The sequence below is a fragment of the Carassius gibelio genome, chromosome A11 (assembly GCF_023724105.1).
Source record: "Carassius gibelio isolate Cgi1373 ecotype wild population from Czech Republic chromosome A11, carGib1.2-hapl.c, whole genome shotgun sequence".
Lineage (NCBI taxonomy): Eukaryota > Metazoa > Chordata > Actinopteri > Cypriniformes > Cyprinidae > Carassius > Carassius gibelio.
The window spans coordinates 26,206,790-26,225,725 of NC_068381.1; the positions used below are offsets into that span (position 1 = coordinate 26,206,790).

The following is an 18,936-nucleotide window of genomic DNA, read 5'->3' on the forward strand; positions in this document are numbered from 1 at the left end:
GTGCGGCTCCAGTGTACTAACCCTGCCTGTGCCAGGCAACAGCTGTGTGGTGGTGGACTGCACAGGAGGGTACGACAGGTGTTAGACATTGACAGATACTACAACCTGGTGACAGAGACCCTGATCTGCACCAGGTGTAGAACCAGCTATCTGTCCTGGAGTCAAGCTGTGCTGCAGCAGTTGGACCTGGCCCATCGATCTGAATTCAGGGTCATCCTCACACGCAAGTAATTATTTTGCAGTCATTTTCACTTATGTTCTACCCTTTCTGATAAATATTTCCTACAATAATTAGATACCTTATAATAAGATACTTAAATGAATGCTTTTTTCCAAGGTATGCCTGTGACATTCGGGTTCTTCGCTTGCTGCGTGAGAGGGGCATGGGGAATGGCCCAGTGAGGATCATCGGCCAGCTGAGAGAGAACCACAGTGAGGAGTGGTTGAAACGTGCGCTTCGGTACACATCAGAGTGTGTGGCCTTTTTTGATAATCGTGGCCTGCATCCGCTGCACTTCCAGGAGCCACCACCACTTGCTTCAGTACCCAGCTACAAATGGCTCCTCACTGTATATAGTCAGGACATTCTCAACAGGCTCGATCACATAAAGGCCAGCATAACATCCACGTATGGATCAATCTTAAAAATGGATTCAACTAAGAAGGTCAGATAAGCTGCTTAATTGACTGTACCCTTATCTATAATGTATTGTTAGACCAAGAGAGCTTTATTTTTTTCAGTGTAACTGATTTGGATGCATGTTGTATTATTTGCTATGCTTATTGTTTCTTTCAGATCACCAAGAAGTTGAGCGGGCCTGCGAAAGGCACAGCACAGTGGCTTACCTCAGTGGGCAATGAGATAGGTCAGGTGCTGATGAGTGTCCTGACTGCGAATGAAGGGGCTGGGTTAGACCTCATGGCTGCAGGGCTCATGGAGCGATACCGGAGTGCTGGTGTTGATCCTCCCACTATCATTTATGTGGACTGTGATTGTTGCAAGAAAGTGGGAGAGACTAAATTGAAGAGGCGGTTCAGCGGCTGGCCAGATGTCATCGTCCGCCTAGACATTTGGCATTTTATGCGAAGTCTGGCAGTAGGGTGCACCACTGACGCCCACCAGTTGTACCCTACTTTTATGGCAAGGCTGTCATCCTGTATTTTTGAGTGGGATGCAGGGGATCTCACTCTGCTGAGACAGGCCAAAAGGGAGCAACTCATCCAACAGGGCTGGCCTACTCTGTCGGAGGCAGAACTGGACCATCATTTAACTAAAGCTGAGCTGCTCCAGCACTGCAGGAGGAGAACACGGGGAGAAGAAACCACTTTCCGCCTCCTTGATATGCTCATCAGAGAGCTCATGGGTGGCAAGGGGAATGATGCTCTTGGTGTTCCTCTACTTGACAGTGTGAGAATGCAGCACATCTGGAATGTCCAGAGGCGGCACATCACCTGTATCCAAGACCCTCCAAATGTGCCGCTCTATACTGAAACTGGAACTACAAGCAAGGGTGGGGTGGTTCTAAAAACTTATCGTTGTGCCAGAGGCTCCACATCCCTGGAATCATTTCACTGCCACCTAAACAGATTTATTCCAGGTTTGTCATGTCAGAATATACCACATTTTGCCACTAATTCCTGTTTATCAAGATATTTGCAGATTAAATTTTATGTTTTGCATTTTCTCAAAGCAATATTTGGCTTTCTATTTCTTTTTCTAGGGAACAGCGCAAACAGCCTGAACTTCCAGATTTATCTCCTGGAAGGTTTATTACGCTGGAATCAGGACCGGGCTGAAGCTGCTGTTGCAGATGGAGGTTCAACTCTGCGCTCTTACACAGGGGAGCTGGTTTACTCTGTCAATGAGAACTACAATAAGTTGTATGGCAGGAAATTGGTCCCTAGCTTCACTCCACCTGCAGTATACACAGGTAAAAATATTTTGATAAATGCAGCTCATGATGTAGCATGTTTTTGGTAAAATTACAAGTGCTTTTGGACAATAATAATGTAATTTTGACATATCAGAGAAAAATTATACTACCAGAATATTTATACATTATTCTGTGTTCTAGGTTTCAGGGCAGAAAATAAAATACATAGTAGAATATAGAGTAATCCTGTCTTTTTATGATACCCTCTGAATTAGATATATATTGTTCATACAGAAGTGGACAACAAAATATTTACTGCATTTCTAAATAAACCTTTCTGCATAATTTCCATTAAAAATGTTTCCTGTTACAAATATTTCCTCAGGGGAGCTCATTGGAGTACAGTACTTGTTGAGGCAGAATAGTCAGCCCCTGGAGGACATGTGCCCTACCTCTGATAGGACCTCTCAATTGCTGGAGGAGATAGATGTGGAGGAGCAAGTGGAAAAGGATGAGGGTTTCATTGATTTCTTTGGAGAGGAAGCCACAGTGGCAAATCTTGTGGCATCAGATGACTTAGTCCTTTCAGGTCCACCAGTTCTACCAGCTGCACCAGTTCCCAGTGTCCAGGCTCCTACAGCTGCACCACTGCCCAGTGTCAAAATTCCACCACTGCCCATTGTCCAGACTCCACCACTGCCCAGTGTCCAGACTCCACCATTGCCCAGTGTCCAGACTCCACCACTGCCCAGTGTCCAGACTCCACCACTGCCCAGTGTCCAGACTCCACCATTGCCCAGTGTCCAGACTCCACCACTGCCCAGTGTCCAGACTCCACCACTGCCCAGTGTCCAGACTCCACCACTGCCCAGTGTCCAGGCTCCACCACTGCTCAGAGTCCGGGCTCCTTCAACTGCACCAGTGCCCAGTGTAGCTGCATCACTGCTCAGTGTCCAGGCTCCACCATTGTTCAGAGTCCGGGCTCCTTCAGCTGCACCAGTGCCCAGTGTCCAGGCTCCACCACTGCTCAGAGTCCGGGCTCCTTCAGCTGCACCAGTGCCCAGTGTAGCTGCACCACTGCCCAGTGTCCAGACTCCACCACTGCCCAGTGTCCAGGCTCCACCACTGCTCAGAGTCCGGGCTCCTTCAGCTGCACCAGTGCCCAGTGTAGCTGCACCACTGCCCAGTGTCCAGACTCCACCACTGCCCAGTGTCCAGACTCCACCACTGCCCAGTGTCCAGGCTCCACCACTGCTCAGAGTCCGGGCTCCTTCAGCTGCACCAGTGCCCAGTGTAGCTGCACCACTGCCCAGTGTCCAGACTCCACCACTGCCCAGTGTCCAGGCTCCACCACTGCTCAGAGTCCGGGCTCCTTCAGCTGCACCAGTGCCCAGTGTAGCTGCACCACTGCCCAGTGTCCAGACTCCACCACTGCCCAGTGTCCAGGCTCCACCACTGCTCAGAGTCCGGGCTCCTTCAGCTGCACCAGTGCCCAGTGTAGCTGCACCACTGCCCAGTGTCCAGACTCCACCACTGCCCAGTGTCCAGGCTCCACCACTGCTCAGAGTCCGGGCTCCTTCAGCTGCACCAGTACCCAGTGTCCAGGATCCTTTAGATACACCAGTGCCCTCAGCAATGGTAAAATTTCCTTTTCTATACGAATTGTCACTCATTTAGTTATCTGCCATTAAGCAGTAAACTTACTTAACAGCATGTAAATACCTAACCAACAGTTATATATTTCCAGGCTGTTGACGAACACTGCATTCCTGGAATGGACCGGGTGGATGCGTTGGCAGAGTGTCTGGTGGAGCTGCGCACACAGACAAGCCTCACACTTACCAACCAACAAGTTGCGACCATTGTGGGTCTGTGGCAGAACCTGGACAAATTTGATAAAGACAGGGTGGTGTATGCTGCTCGTCATCAAGACAGGCTACTTACAGGACGTTTTAGGTCCCCAAAAAAGAAAGCTGTCTTCACTCCTGGTGTCGACAGCACAAAAAGGTGTGTTTTGGGTTCTAGCGGCTCTCCAGCACAGTGGCCTAATTGCTGTCGCCTTGTTGAAATGATTTTCATAAGGTTATGTAACATCCACCGAAGCCCCAAGAAACAGCGGACAGAATGTCTGTCTAGATGGGATCTCATTCTTCGTGATTACAGAAAAATTCGGCAGCTAATCCTGAGCAATGGAACGGTGATGAGTGACACAACCCTTCAGCTAGTTGAGGTAAATCAGAGGACCCTTACGACATGGCACAATAACCGTTTAAAGGGTCAGGAGGTCTCCTTGCTGTTGCAAGGGCTGGACCTTCCAGAGGCACGTCCAGTGGCTTTGGATGTTTTGCCTCCAGCACGAGTACAGCCTGTTGTGCCTCCACAATATAGCCACCAGTTGCATACCTACCAGATGCCACCAGACACAGCTGGACAGGCAAAGACAAAGTTTAGAAAGATTGCGCCCTCAGCTACCTGTACATCTGCCACAGCAACTTCAATCTGGCCATCAGCCGTACACCCTCAGCGTTCAGCCACGTCCAGCCAGCTAAGGACAATTTGTCCCAGGCCGACAGCACCACACCCATTGGTTCCTGACACACCCACTGCCCCTGTTGTGTCTCAGATGTTTCTGGTGCCCTGCCCAGCCCCATTTTCCACCATTAACCCTGGAGCAATTTCCTCTGAGCCACCTGCAAATGACACAGCCACTCCAACCAAACGATCGTACAATCGCACTGTAAAAGCAAATTCGTGCAGAAAGTGTGGCCAATTTCGTACTCAAGAAACTGGCCATAGCCAGTACAAAGGCAAAATATATTGCCCTAATAAAGAAACAATTACAAAGGAGCAGTGGTTACAGATTATGAGAAGATAACTCATTTATTTATGTGTGATACATTCATTTTGTTCTCTTGGTTGGATCTGTTCTGTTTTTTATCTTCCAGCCATATTTAATGTTAAAGAGTTATACTGTGCACTTTTTTTTATCTTGTATTATTATTATTATTATTATTATTATTATAAACATGTGGGTATGTATGTGAATACACTATAATACATATGGAAATATATATACATATTAAATAAAGTTAAACTATTATTATTATTATTATAGAAAGGTTTATGTGTAGAGGAAGCAGTATAAAGTAAAATACCAAAATGTGTAGATTTTGATGTATATATTTATATATTTTTTTGTACTTATTTTATATAGCGTGTGCACTTAAAATTCTTAATTTTATATTGAATTTAGTACTTTTCCTACATTTTTTTAAATATGTATATAGTTAATAAATATATTTCTCTTTGACTGGTGTGTTGTATTTATTTGTTTTATTGAATGTAATGACATTCAGTTTACAGTTAAATTCAGTGTCACGTGTAGCTTTGCAGTAAGTAATATGATACAATAAAGTGTGAATGCCGTAATAAGGAGGTTATTTTGTCCCTACTGCCACAGGAAATGATTGCCTTAATAAATGCACTTTGACTAATGATAATGAGAATAAAATAAAAATCAATCTTAGAAACGAAAGAATTATTAAATCAAAAACATTACTGTCAAAATCAATCTTAGAAATGAAACAATAATTAAATTCAAATACATTACTTTTAAAATCAAACTTGGACACGAAACAATCGATTTACGATTTTTAACAAATACACGCATAACTTTATGTGACAGCGTGGATTCGAACCTACGATTTCCTGAATTTCTCGCGCTTCTCTTCCTCTCTCTCCCCTCTTCCCCCCCTTCTTATACAGACAATTGTTCCCCAGCTTTGGCGGAGCTGGTAGAGCGGAGGACTGTAGGTTGGAGTGTTGGCCATCCTTAGGTCGCTGGTTCAACTCCGGCTCGAAGGAGGTGTTTTTTTCATGTTCCCACCAATGTTTTGGCTTGGAGCTGGCTTTCTCACAGCTGTCAGCAGAGCTTGAATTCGCAGTCCACAATTGGAAGGCAAAAGAGCTTTCCCTGACCGGGAATCGAACCCGGGCCGCGGCGGTGAGAGCGCCGAATCCTAACCACTAGACCACCAGGGATGGATGGTGGGCTGGAGGGCTCGTGGGCTGGTGGGCAGGAGGGCTGGAGGGCTCGTGGGCTGGTGGGCTGGTGGGCTGCAGGGCTGGTAGTCTGTTCTCCTGATAACAAGGTGAGAATGAGCAGACATCAATGCTTGCCACCGTCACATCGAAAACCAACAAGTCTGTAACAATCGGGGGTCTTTACTAATGGTGGGCCAGTGGCGCAATGGATAACGCGTCTGACTACGGATCAGAAGATTCTAGGTTCGACTCCTGGCTGGCTTGCTCTGTGCTTGTTTTTCTCCGGCTTATTTTGTTGTTGTGTTTTTTTTCTCCAAAGTCCAAAAGAAAAGGCAACTCTCTAGGCATTCTTCTATTTTTTCCAAAAAAAGGCACATTCTGCACACCCATTCCGATGTCTAGGGGAGACACGGACATGCTTTGGTATTGCCATTCATCTCACAAAATGCTGGCTGGTGGGCCAGTTGATTCTAGAATGAACAATTTCATCGCTACTCTGTAGCCGCTTTACTACTTTGAAGGGTGCAATGCCATGTGGTTTTGATGTCACAGGCTTGCCATTTTGAAGCCTTATCACTAATTGCCGCCTGGACATTGAGAATAATTTGTAATCTGCATTAAACTGAACGAGCGAATAATCAGCATATTAAAAATTGGTCTCACTTTCATTATTAACCTCACAACATGTCAGTTTTGTACCTTGACAGACCGACGATAGGCAGTTTTTCCTCTAGATAACGGTTGCCATGTGTGTTTTCAGATGCATGACACAAGTATTTTCACCTGGACAAGACCTTAATTACCAGTTCGAGGTATAAATTCAGCAATCACAGGATTCTGGCCAAAAAACTGAACCATGTGTGAGTCAACAAACATGTCCCTTGAATGCATGCAACACTATATATTTCAGTAAACCGTCCCTTCGGATGATTCTTGTATTGCCAAATTATTATCACATTGTTACAGTCACACACCAAAAGCAACAGGCCACTACAAAACCCTGCGCCCACACTGGCCACATTTATGGAAAGTGGCCCACAAGCTTGTGGCCAGTTAAAGCTGGCCAGTTCCCATATGGTCTAGCAGTTAGGATTCCTGGTTTTCTCGTACGCAGCCAGGGGTTGACTCCAGTTTTTCCTCTAGATAAAGGTTGCCGTGTGTGTTTTCAAATGGATGACACGAGTATTTTCACTTGGACAAGAGCTTAATTACCAGTTTGAGGAATCAATTCTGCAATCACAGGAATCTGCCCAAATACACTGAACCCCCGGGTTGAGTGAAAAAACAGATTCCCTGAATGCATACAACACTATATAATTCAGAAAACCGTCCTTTTGGATAATTCTTGTTTTGCCAAATTATTATCACATTGTTACAGTCACAGAACTAAAGCAACAGGCCACTACAAGGTCCTGCGCCCACGCTGACCACATGTATGGAAAGTGCGCCAGAAGCCCATGGCCAGTTTAAAGTGTCCAAATCCCATATGGTCTAGCGGTTAGGATTCCTGGTTTTCACCCAGGCGGCCTGGGTTCAACTCCCGGTATGGGAATGCATGCTCCTTTTTGCTTCCCTCCTCAAAAATCCAGCAAATCTTCCTGCACCAGAAGTGACTTTTTGGCCAGCAGTAGAGCTACAGAACCCTGATATGTCGAGGTCCTGATCCAGCAAATCTTCCTGCACCAGAAGTGACTTTTTGGCCAGCAGTAGAGCTACAGAACCCTGATATGTCGAGGTTCTGACTAGCCCTTAGCCCCTTCGATAGCTCAGCTGGTAGAGCGGAGGACTGTAGGTTGGAGTGTTGGCCATCCTTAGGTCGCTGGTTCAACTCCGGCTCGAAGGAGGTGTTTTTTTCATGTTCCCACCAATGTTTTGGCTTGGAGCTGGCTTTCTCACAGCTGTCAGCAGAGCTTGAATTCGCAGTCCACAATTGGAAGGCAAAAGAGCTTTCCCTGACCGGGAATCGAACCCGGGCCGCGGCGGTGAGAGCGCCGAATCCTAACCACTAGACCACCAGGGATGGATGGTGGGCTGGAGGGCTCGTGGGCTGGTGGGCTGGTGGGCTGGAGGGCTGGTAGTCTGTTCTCCTGATAACAAGGTGAGAATGAGCAGACATCAATGCTTGCCACCGTCACATCGAAAACCAACAAGTCTGTAACAATCGGGGGTCTTTACTAATGGTGGGCCAGTGGCGCAATGGATAACGCGTCTGACTACGGATCAGAAGATTCTAGGTTCGACTCCTGGCTGGCTCGCTCTGTGCTTGTTTTTCTCCGGCTTATTTTGTTGTTGTGTTTTTTTTCTCCAAAGTCCAAAAGAAAAGGCAACTCTCTAGGCATTCTTCTATTTTTTCCAAAAAAAGGCACATTCTGCACACCCATTCCGATGTCTAGGGGAGACACGGACATGCTTTGGTATTGCCATTCGTCTCACAAAATGCAGGCTGGTGGGCCAGTTGATTCTAGAAAGAACAATTTCATCGCTACTCTGTAACCGCTTTACTACTTTGAAGGGTGCAATGCCATGTGGTTTTGATGTCACAGGCTTGCCATTTTGAAGCCTTATCACTAATTGCCACCTGGACATTGAGAATAATTTGTAATCTGCATTAAACTGAACGAGCGAATAATCAGCATATTAAAAATTGGTCTCACTTTCATTATTAACCTCACAACATGTCAGTTTTGTACCTTGACAGACCGACGATAGGCAGTTTTTCCTCTAGATAACGGTTGCCATGTGTGTTTTCAGATGCATGACACAAGTATTTTCACCTGGACAAGACCTTAATTACCAGTTCGAGGTATAAATTCAGCAATCACAGGATTCTGGCCAAAAAACTGAACCATGTGTGAGTCAACAAACATGTCCCTTGAATGCATGCAACACTATATATTTCAGTAAACCGTCCCTTCGGATGATTCTTGTATTGCCAAATTATTATCACATTGTTACAGTCACACACCAAAAGCAACAGGCCACTACAAGACCCTGCGCCCACACTGGCCACATTTATGGAAAGTGGCCCACAAGCTTGTGGCCAGTTAAAGCTGGCCAGTTCCCATATGGTCTAGCAGTTAGGATTCCTGGTTTTCTTGTACGCAGCCAGGGGTTGACTCCAGTTTTTCCTCTAGATAAAGGTTGCCGTGTGTGTTTTCAAATGGATGACACGAGTATTTTCACTTGGACAAGAGCTTAATTACCAGTTTGAGGAATCAATTCTGCAATCACAGGAATCTGCCCAAATACACTGAACCCCCGGGTTGAGTGAAAAAACAGATTCCCTGAATGCATACAACACTATATAATTCAGAAAACCGTCCTTTTGGATAATTCTTGTTTTGCCAAATTATTATCACATTGTTACAGTCACAGAACTAAAGCAACAGGCCACTACAAGGTCCTGCGCCCACGCTGACCACATGTATGGAAAGTGCGCCAGAAGCCCATGGCCAGTTTAAAGTGTCCAAATCCCATATGGTCTAGCGGTTAGGATTCCTGGTTTTCACCCAGGCGGCCCGGGTTCAACTCCCGGTATGGGAATGCATGCTCCTTTTTGCTTCCCTCCTCAAAAATCCAGCAAATCTTCCTGCACCAGAAGTGACTTTTTGGCCAGCAGTAGAGCTACAGAACCCTGATATGTCGAGGTTCTGATCCAGCAAATCTTCCTGCACCAGAAGTGACTTTTTGGCCAGCAGTAGAGCTACAGAACCCTGATATGTCGAGGTTCTGACTAGCCCTTAGCCCCTTCGATAGCTCAGCTGGTAGAGCGGAGGACTGTAGGTTGGAGTGTTGGCAATCCTTAGGTCGCTGGTTCAACTCCGGCTCGAAGGAGGTGTTTTTTTCATGTTCCCACCAATGTTTTGGCTTGGAGCTGGCTTTCTCACAGCTGTCAGCAGAGCTTGAATTCGCAGTCTACAATTGGAAGGCAAAAGAGCTTTCCCTGACCGGGAATCGAACCCGGGCCGCGGCGGTGAGAGCGCCGAATCCTAACCACTAGACCACCAGGGATGGATGGTGGCCTGGAGGGCTCGTGGGCTGGTGGGCAGGAGGGCTGGAGGGCTCGTGGGCTGGTGGGCTGGTGGGCTGGAGGGCTGGTAGTCTGTTCTCCTGATAACAAGGTGAGAATGAGCAGACATCAATGCTTGCCACCGTCACATCGAAAACCAACAAGTCTGTAACAATCGGGGGTCTTTACTATTGGTGGGCCAGTGGCGCAATGGATAACGCGTCTGACTACGGATCAGAAGATTCTAGGTTCGACTCCTGGCTGGCTCGCTCTGTGCTTGTTTTTCTCCGGCTTATTTTGTTGTTGTGTTTTTTTTCTCCAAAGTCCAAAAGAAAAGGCAACTCTCTAGGCATTCTTCTATTTTTTCCAAAAAAAGGCACATTCTGCACACCCATTCCGATGTCTAGGGGAGACACGGACATGCTTTGGTATTGCCATTCGTCTCACAAAATGCAGGCTGGTGGGCCAGTTGATTCTAGAAAGAACAATTTCATCGCTACTCTGTAACCGCTTTACTACTTTGAAGGGTGCAATGCCATGTGGTTTTGATGTCACAGGCTTGCCATTTTGAAGCCTTATCACTAATTGCCACCTGGACATTGAGAATAATTTGTAATCTGCATTAAACTGAACGAGCGAATAATCAGCAATTTTGCGGATTAAAAATTGGTCTCACTTTCATTATTAACCTCACAACATGTCAGTTTTGTACCTTGACAGACCGACGATAGGCAGTTTTTCCTCTAGATAACGGTTGCCATGTGTGTTTTCAGATGCATGACACAAGTATTTTCACCTGGACAATACCTTAATTACCAGTTCGAGGTATAAATTCAGCAATCACAGGATTCTGGCCAAAAAACTGAACCATGTGCGAGTCAACAAACATGTCCCTTGAATGCATGCAACACTATATATTTCAGTAAACCGTCCCTTCGGATGATTCTTGTATTGCCAAATTATTATCACATTGTTACAGTCACACACCAAAAGCAACAGGCCACTACAAAACCCTGCGCCCACACTGGCCACATTTATGGAAAGTGGCCCACAAGCTTGTGGCCAGTTAAAGCTGGCCAGTTCCCATATGGTCTAGCAGTTAGGATTCCTGGTTTTCTTGTACGCAGCCAGGGGTTGACTCCAGTTTTTCCTCTAGATAAAGGTTGCCGTGTGTGTTTTCAAATGGATGACACGAGTATTTTCACTTGGACAAGAGCTTAATTACCAGTTTGAGGAATCAATTCTGCAATCACAGGAATCTGCCCAAATACACTGAACCCCCGGGTTGAGTGAAAAAACAGATTCCCTGAATGCATACAACACTATATAATTCAGAAAACCGTCCTTTTGGATAATTCTTGTTTTGCCAAATTATTATCACATTGTTACAGTCACAGAACTAAAGCAACAGGCCACTACTAGGTCCTGCGCCCACGCTGACCACATGTATGGAAAGTGCGCCAGAAGCCCATGGCCAGTTTAAAGTGTCCAGATCCCATATGGTCTAGCGGTTAGGATTCCTGGTTTTTTTTTTTTTTGACTTTTTGGCCAGCAGTAGAGCTACAGAACCCTGATATGTCGAGGTTCTGACTAGCCCTTAGACCCTTCGATAGCTCAGCTGGTAGAGCGGAGGACTGTAGGTTGGAGTGTTGGCCATCCTTAGGTCGCTGGTTCAACTCCGGCTCGAAGGAGGTGTTTTTTTCATGTTCCCACCAATGTTTTGGCTTGGAGCTGGCTTTCTCACAGCTGTCAGCAGAGCTTGAATTCGCAGTCCACAATTGGAAGGCAAAAGAGCTTTCCCTGACCGGGAATCGAACCCGGGCCGCGGCGGTGAGAGCGCCGAATCCTAACCACTAGACCACCAGGGATGGATGGTGGGCTGGAGGGCTGGTGGGCTGGTGGGCAGGAGGGCTGGAGGGCTCCTGGGCTGGTGGGCTGGTGGGCTGGAGGGCTGGTAGTCTGTTCTCCTGATAACAAGGTGAGAATGAGCAGACATCAATGCTTGCCACCGTCACATCGAAAACCAACAAGTCTGTAACAATCGGGGGTCTTTACTAATGGTGGGCCAGTGGCGCAATGGATAACGCGTCTGACTACGGATCAGAAGATTCTAGGTTCGACTCCTGGCTGGCTCGCTCTGTGCTTGTTTTTCTCCGGCTTATTTTGTTGTTGTGTTTTTTTTCTCCAAAGTCCAAAAGAAAAGGCAACTCTCTAGGCATTCTTCTATTTTTTCCAAAAAAAGGCACATTCTGCACACCCATTCCGATGTCTAGGGGAGACACGGACATGCTTTGGTATTGCCATTCATCTCACAAAATGCTGGCTGGTGGGCCAGTTGATTCTAGAATGAACAATTTCATCGCTACTCTGTAACCGCTTTACTACTTTGAAGGGTGCAATGCCATGTGGTTTTGATGTCACAGGCTTGCCATTTTGAAGCCTTATCACTAATTGCCACCTGGACATTGAGAATAATTTGTAATCTGCATTAAACTGAACGAGCGAATAATCAGCATATTAAAAATTGGTCTCACTTTCATTATTAACCTCACAACATGTCAGTTTTGTACCTTGACAGACCGACGATAGGCAGTTTTTCCTCTAGATAACGGTTGCCATGTGTGTTTTCAGATGCATGACACAAGTATTTTCACCTGGACAAGACCTTAATTACCAGTTCGAGGTATAAATTCAGCAATCACAGGATTCTGGCCAAAAAAACTGAACCATGTGTGAGTCAACAAACATGTCCCTTGAATGCATGCAACACTATATATTTCAGTAAACCGTCCCTTCGGATGATTCTTGTATTGCCAAATTATTATCACATTGTTACAGTCACACACCAAAAGCAACAGGCCACTACAAAACCCTGCGCCCACACTGGCCACATTTATGGAAAGTGGCCCACAAGCTTGTGGCCAGTTAAAGCTGGCCAGTTCCCATATGGTCTAGCAGTTAGGATTCCTGGTTTTCTCGTACGCAGCCAGGGGTTGACTCCAGTTTTTCCTCTAGATAAAGGTTGCCGTGTGTGTTTTCAAATGGATGACACGAGTATTTTCACTTGGACAAGAGCTTAATTACCAGTTTGAGGAATCAATTCTGCAATCACAGGAATCTGCCCAAATACACTGAACCCCCGGGTTGAGTGAAAAAACAGATTCCCTGAATGCATACAACACTATATAATTCAGAAAACCGTCATTTTGGATAATTCTTGTTTTGCCAAATTATTATCACATTGTTACAGTCACAGAACTAAAGCAACAGGCCACTACAAGGTCCTGCACCCACGCTGACCACATGTATGGAAAGTGCGCCAGAAGCCCATGGCCAGTTTAAAGTGTCCAAATCCCATATGGTCTAGCGGTTAGGATTCCTGGTTTTCACCCAGGCGGCCCGGCTTCAACTCCCGGTATGGGAATGCATGCTCCTTTTTGCTTCCCTCCTCAAAAATCCAGCAAATCTTCCTGCACCAGAAGTGACTTTTTGGCCAGCAGTAGAGCTACAGAACCCTGATATGTCGAGGTTCTGATCCAGCAAATCTTCCTGCACCAGAAGTGACTTTTTGGCCAGCAGTAGAGCTACAGAACCCTGATATGTCGAGGTTCTGACTAGCCCTTAGCCCCTTCGATAGCTCAGCTGGTAGAGCGGAGGACTGTAGGTTGGAGTGTTGGCCATCCTTAGGTCGCTGGTTCAACTCCGGCTCGAAGGAGGTGTTTTTTTCATGTTCCCACCAATGTTTTGGCTTGGAGATTGCTTTCTCACAGCTGTCAGCAGAGCTTGAATTCGCAGTCCACAATTGGAAGGCAAAAGAGCTTTCCCTGACCGGGAATCGAACCCGGGCCGCGGCGGCGAGAGCGCCGAATCCTAACCACTAGACCACCAGGGAGGGATGGTGGGCTGGAGGGCTCGTGGGCTGGAGGGCTCGTGGGCTGGTGGGCAGGAGGGCTGGAGGGCTCGTGGGCTGGTGGGCTGGTGGGCTGGAGGGCTGGTAGTCTGTTCTCCTGATAACAAGGTGAGAATGAGCAGACATCAATGCTTGCCACCGTCACATCGAAAACCAACAAGTCTGTAACAATCGGGTTTCCTTACCAATGGTGGGCCAGTGGCGCAATGGATAACGCGTCTGACTACGGATCAGAAGATTCTAGGTTCGACTCCTGGCTGGCTCGCTCTGTGCTTGTTTTTCTCCGGCTTATTTTGTTGTTGTGTTTTTTTTCTCCAAAGTCCAAAACAAAAGGCAACTCTCTAGGCATTCTTCTATTTTTTCCAAAAAAAGGCACATTCTGCACACCCATTCCGATGTCTAGGGGAGACACGGACATGCTTTGGTATTGCCATTCGTCTCACAAAATGCAGGCTGGTGGGCCAGTTGATTCTAGAATGAACAATTTCATCGCTACTCTGTAACCGCTTTACTACTTTGAAGGGTGCAATGCCATGTGGTTTTGATGTCACAGGCTTGCCATTTTGAAGCCTTATCACTAATTGCCACCTGGACATGACACAAGTATTTTCACCTGGACAAGACCTTAATTACCAGTTCGAGGTATAAATTCAGCAATCACAGGATTCTGGCCAAAAAACTGAACCTTGTGTGAGTCAACAAACATGTCCCTTGAATGCATGCAACACTATATATTTCAGTAAACCGTCCCTTCGGATGATTCTTGTATTGCCAAATTATTATCACATTGTTACAGTCACACACCAAAAGCAACATGCCACTACAAAACCCTGCGCCCACACTGGCCACATTTATGGAAAGTGGCCCACAAGCTTGTGGCCAGTTAAAGCTGGCCAGTTCCCATATGGTCTAGCAGTTAGGATTCCTGGTTTTTTTTTTTTTACTTTTTGGCCAGCAGTAGAGCTACAGAACCCTGATATGTCGAGGTTCTGACTAGCCCTTAGCCCCTTCGATAGCTCAGCTGGTAGAGCGGAGGACTGTAGGTTGGAGTGTTGGCCATCCTTAGGTCGCTGGTTCAACTCCGGCTCGAAGGAGGTGTTTTTTTCATGTTCCCACCAATGTTTTGGCTTGGAGCTGGCTTTCTCACAGCTGTCAGCAGAGCTTGAATTCGCAGTCCACAATTGGAAGGCAAAAGAGCTTTCCCTGACCGGGAATCGAACCCGGGCCGCGGCGGTGAGAGCGCCGAATCCTAACCACTAGACCACCAGGGATGGATGGTGGGCTGGAGGGCTCGTGGGCTGGTGGGCAGGAGAGCTGGAGGGCTCGTGGGCTGGTGGGCTGGTGGGCTGGTGGGCTGGAGGGCTGGTAGTCTGTTCTCCTGATAACAAGGTGAGAATGAGCAGACATCAATGCTTGCCACCGTCACATCGAAAACCAACAAGTCTGTAACAATCGGGGGTCTTTACTAATGGTGGGCCAGTGGCGCAATGGATAACGCGTCTGACTACGGATCAGAAGATTCTAGGTTCGACTCCTGGCTGGCTTGCTCTGTGCTTGTTTTTCTCCGGCTTATTTTGTTGTTGTGTTTTTTTTCTCCAAAGTCCAAAAGAAAAGGCAACTCTCTAGGCATTCTTCTATTTTTTCCAAAAAAAGGCACATTCTGCACACCCATTCCGATGTCTAGGGGAGACACGGACATGCTTTGGTATTGCCATTCATCTCACAAAATGCTGGCTGGTGGGCCAGTTGATTCTAGAATGAACAATTTCATCGCTACTCTGTAACCGCTTTACTACTTTGAAGGGTGCAATGCCATGTGGTTTTGATGTCACAGGCTTGCCATTTTGAAGCCTTATCACTAATTGCCGCCTGGACATTGAGAATAATTTGTAATCTGCATTAAACTGAACGAGCGAATAATCAGCATATTAAAAATTGGTCTCACTTTCATTATTAACCTCACAACATGTCAGTTTTGTACCTTGACAGACCGACGATAGGCAGTTTTTCCTCTAGATAACGGTTGCCATGTGTGTTTTCAGATGCATGACACAAGTATTTTCACCTGGACAAGACCTTAATTACCAGTTCGAGGTATAAATTCAGCAATCACAGGATTCTGGCCAAAAAACTGAACCATGTGTGAGTCAACAAACATGTCCCTTGAATGCATGCAACACTATATATTTCAGTAAACCGTCCCTTCGGATGATTCTTGTATTGCCAAATTATTATCACATTGTTACAGTCACACACCAAAAGCAACAGGCCACTACAAAACCCTGCGCCCACACTGGCCACATTTATGGAAAGTGGCCCACAAGCTTGTGGCCAGTTAAAGCTGGCCAGTTCCCATATGGTCTAGCAGTTAGGATTCCTGGTTTTCTCGTACGCAGCCAGGGGTTGACTCCAGTTTTTCCTCTAGATAAAGGTTGCCGTGTGTGTTTTCAAATGGATGACACGAGTATTTTCACTTGGACAAGAGCTTAATTACCAGTTTGAGGAATCAATTCTGCAATCACAGAAATCTGCCCAAATACACTGAACCCCCGGGTTGAGTGAAAAAACAGATTCCCTGAATGCATACAACACTATATAATTCAGAAAACCGTCCTTTTGGATAATTCTTGTTTTGCCAAATTATCATCACATTGTTACAGTCACAGAACTAAAGCAACAGGCCACTACAAGGTCCTGCGCCCACGCTGACCACATGTATGGAAAGTGCGCCAGAAGCCCATGGCCAGTTTAAAGTGTCCAAATCCCATATGGTCTAGCGGTTAGGATTCCTGGTTTTCACCCAGGCGGCCCGGGTTCAACTCCCAGTATGGGAATGCATGCTCCTTTTTGCTTCCCTCCTCAAAAATCCAGCAAATCTTCCTGCACCAGAAGTGACTTTTTGGCCAGCAGTAGAGCTACAGAACCCTGATATGTCGAGGTTCTGACTAGCCCTTAGCCCCTTCGATAGCTCAGCTGGTAGAGCGGAGGACTGTAGGTTGGAGTGTTGGCCATCCTTAGGTCGCTGGTTCAACTCCGGCTCGAATGAGGTGTTTTTTTCATGTTCCCACCAATGTTTTGGCTTGGAGCTGGCTTTCTCACAGCTGTCAGCAGAGCTTGAATTCGCAGTCCACAATTGGAAGGCAAAAGAGCTTTCCCTGACCGGGAATCGAACCCTGGCCGCGGCGGTGAGACCGCCGAATCCTAACCACTAGACCACCAGGGAGGGATGGTGGGCTGCTGGGCTGGTGGGCTGGTGGGCTGGAGGGCTGGTAGTCTGTTCTCCTGATAACAAGGTGAGAATGAGCAGACATCAATGCTTGCCACCGTCACATCGAAAACCAACAAGTCTGTAACAATCGGGGGTCTTTACTAATGGTGGGCCAGTGGCGCAATGGATAACGCGTCTGACTACGGATCAGAAGATTCTAGGTTCGACTCCTGGCTGGCTCGCTCTGTGCTTGTTTTTCTCCGGCTTATTTTGTTGTTGTGTTTTTTTTCTCCAAAGTCCAAAAGAAAAGGCAACTCTCTAGGCATTCTTCTATTTTTTCCAAAAAAAGGCACATTCTGCACACCCATTCCGATGTCTAGGGGAGACACGGACATGCTTTGGTATTGCCATTCGTCTCACAAAATGCAGGCTGGTGGGCCAGTTGATTCTAGAAAGAACAATTTCATCGCTACTCTGTAACCGCTTTACTACTTTGAAGGGTGCAATGCCATGTGGTTTTGATGTCACAGGCTTGCCATTTTGAAGCCTTATCACTAATTGCCACCTGGACATTGAGAATAATTTGTAATCTGCATTAAACTGAACGAGCGAATAATCAGCATATTAAAAATTGGTCTCACTTTCATTATTAACCTCACAACATGTCAGTTTTGTACCTTGACAGACCGACGATAGGCAGTTTTTCCTCTAGATAACGGTTGCCATGTGTGTTTTCAGATGCATGACACAAGTATTTTCACCTGGACAAGACCTTAATTACCAGTTCGAGGTATAAATTCAGCAATCACAGGATTCTGGCCAAAAAACTGAACCATGTGTGAGTCAACAAACATGTCCCTTGAATGCATGCAACACTATATATTTCAGTAAACCGTCCCTTCGGATGATTCTTGTATTGCCAAATTATTATCACATTGTTACAGTCACACACCAAAAGCAACAGGCCACTACAAGACCCTGCGCCCACACTGGCCACATTTATGGAAAGTGGCCCACAAGCTTGTGGCCAGTTAAAGCTGGCCAGTTCCCATATGGTCTAGCAGTTAGGATTCCTGGTTTTCTTGTACGCAGCCAGGGGTTGACTCCAGTTTTTCCTCTAGATAAAGGTTGCCGTGTGTGTTTTCAAATGGATGACACGAGTATTTTCACTTGGACAAGAGCTTAATTACCAGTTTGAGGAATCAATTCTGCAATCACAGGAATCTGCCCAAATACACTGAACCCCCGGGTTGAGTGAAAAAACAGATTCCCTGAATGCATACAACACTATATAATTCAGAAAACCGTCCTTTTGGATAATTCTTGTTTTGCCAAATTATTATCATATTGTTACAGTCACAGAACTAAAGCAACAGGCCACTACAAGGTCCTGCGCCCACGCTGACCACATGTATGGAAAGTGCCCCAGAAGCCCATGGCCAGTTTAAAGTGTCCAGATCCCATATGGTCTAGCGGTTAGGATTCCTGGTTTTTTTTTTTTTACTTTTTGGCCAGCAGTAGAGCTACAGAACCCTGATATGTCGAGGTTCTGACTAGCCCTTAGCCCCTTCGATGGCGGTACCTGACAACCACAAGTCTGTAAAATTAATCCAATAGTATGCCGACTTCTATCTTTTAAAAACCAATCACGTTATGACCTCTATCTTTTGAAAACCAATCACGTTACGACCTCTATCTTTTGAAAACCAATCACGTTACGACTTCTATCTTTTAAAAACCAATCACCTTACGACTTCTATCTTTTATAAATCAATCACGTTGCGATCTCTATTTTTCCGCGTCCAATGAAATGGCAAGGTCTATTTCTCATACACCAATCACGCACGTCCTCGCCAATTGCATGTAATCTCCGCTCAGGTAACGTTAAATT

At 46.2% G+C, this 18,936-nt stretch overlaps 1 protein-coding gene and 11 non-coding genes across 12 annotated transcripts; 7 read left to right on the forward strand and 5 right to left on the reverse strand.

The window, feature by feature from the left end:
• Positions 1-1,097: 1,097 nt before the first annotated feature.
• LOC128022742 (uncharacterized) lies at positions 1,098-5,036 on the forward strand. Its single transcript, XM_052610544.1, has 4 exons — positions 1,098-1,598; positions 1,722-1,931; positions 2,260-3,512; positions 3,622-5,036. The coding sequence occupies exons 1-4, from the start codon at positions 1,139-1,141 to the stop codon at positions 4,747-4,749; spliced, it is 3,051 nt and encodes a 1,016-aa protein (XP_052466504.1). The 5' UTR covers positions 1,098-1,138; the 3' UTR covers positions 4,750-5,036.
• Positions 5,037-5,843: 807 nt separating this feature from the next.
• Positions 5,844-5,915, reverse strand: trnae-cuc (transfer RNA glutamic acid (anticodon CUC)). The gene has a single exon. It is a non-coding gene; the product is annotated as a tRNA-Glu (tRNA).
• Positions 5,916-7,866: 1,951 nt separating this feature from the next.
• Positions 7,867-7,938, reverse strand: trnae-cuc (transfer RNA glutamic acid (anticodon CUC)). Its single transcript has one exon. It is a non-coding gene; the product is annotated as a tRNA-Glu (tRNA).
• A 162-nt stretch (positions 7,939-8,100) lies between these two features.
• Positions 8,101-8,173, forward strand: trnar-acg (transfer RNA arginine (anticodon ACG)). Its single transcript has one exon. It is a non-coding gene; the product is annotated as a tRNA-Arg (tRNA).
• A 1,216-nt stretch (positions 8,174-9,389) lies between these two features.
• trnae-uuc (transfer RNA glutamic acid (anticodon UUC)) lies at positions 9,390-9,461 on the forward strand. The gene has a single exon. It is a non-coding gene; the product is annotated as a tRNA-Glu (tRNA).
• A 396-nt stretch (positions 9,462-9,857) lies between these two features.
• Positions 9,858-9,929, reverse strand: trnae-cuc (transfer RNA glutamic acid (anticodon CUC)). The gene has a single exon. It is a non-coding gene; the product is annotated as a tRNA-Glu (tRNA).
• A 194-nt stretch (positions 9,930-10,123) lies between these two features.
• On the forward strand, positions 10,124-10,196 carry trnar-acg (transfer RNA arginine (anticodon ACG)). The gene has a single exon. It is a non-coding gene; the product is annotated as a tRNA-Arg (tRNA).
• A 1,527-nt stretch (positions 10,197-11,723) lies between these two features.
• trnae-cuc (transfer RNA glutamic acid (anticodon CUC)) lies at positions 11,724-11,795 on the reverse strand. Its single transcript has one exon. It is a non-coding gene; the product is annotated as a tRNA-Glu (tRNA).
• A 194-nt stretch (positions 11,796-11,989) lies between these two features.
• trnar-acg (transfer RNA arginine (anticodon ACG)) lies at positions 11,990-12,062 on the forward strand. Its single transcript has one exon. It is a non-coding gene; the product is annotated as a tRNA-Arg (tRNA).
• Positions 12,063-14,029: 1,967 nt separating this feature from the next.
• On the forward strand, positions 14,030-14,102 carry trnar-acg (transfer RNA arginine (anticodon ACG)). Its single transcript has one exon. It is a non-coding gene; the product is annotated as a tRNA-Arg (tRNA).
• Positions 14,103-15,036: 934 nt separating this feature from the next.
• On the reverse strand, positions 15,037-15,108 carry trnae-cuc (transfer RNA glutamic acid (anticodon CUC)). Its single transcript has one exon. It is a non-coding gene; the product is annotated as a tRNA-Glu (tRNA).
• Positions 15,109-17,214: 2,106 nt separating this feature from the next.
• trnar-acg (transfer RNA arginine (anticodon ACG)) lies at positions 17,215-17,287 on the forward strand. Its single transcript has one exon. It is a non-coding gene; the product is annotated as a tRNA-Arg (tRNA).
• Positions 17,288-18,936: the final 1,649 nt, after the last annotated feature.

What these genes read in the sequence shown, in the direction of transcription:
- LOC128022742 (XM_052610544.1), top strand. Translation starts at nt 1,139, where the DNA reads ATGGCAAGGCTGTCATCCTGTATTTTTGAGTGGGATGCAGGGGATCTC. An exon ending in CCTAAACAGATTTATTCCAG is followed by an intron (nt 1,599 to 1,721) that starts GTTTGTCATGTC and finishes TTCTTTTTCTAG; the next exon opens with GGAACAGCGCAAACAGCCTG. An exon ending in TCCACCTGCAGTATACACAG is followed by an intron (nt 1,932 to 2,259) that starts GTAAAAATATTT and finishes ATATTTCCTCAG; the next exon opens with GGGAGCTCATTGGAGTACAG.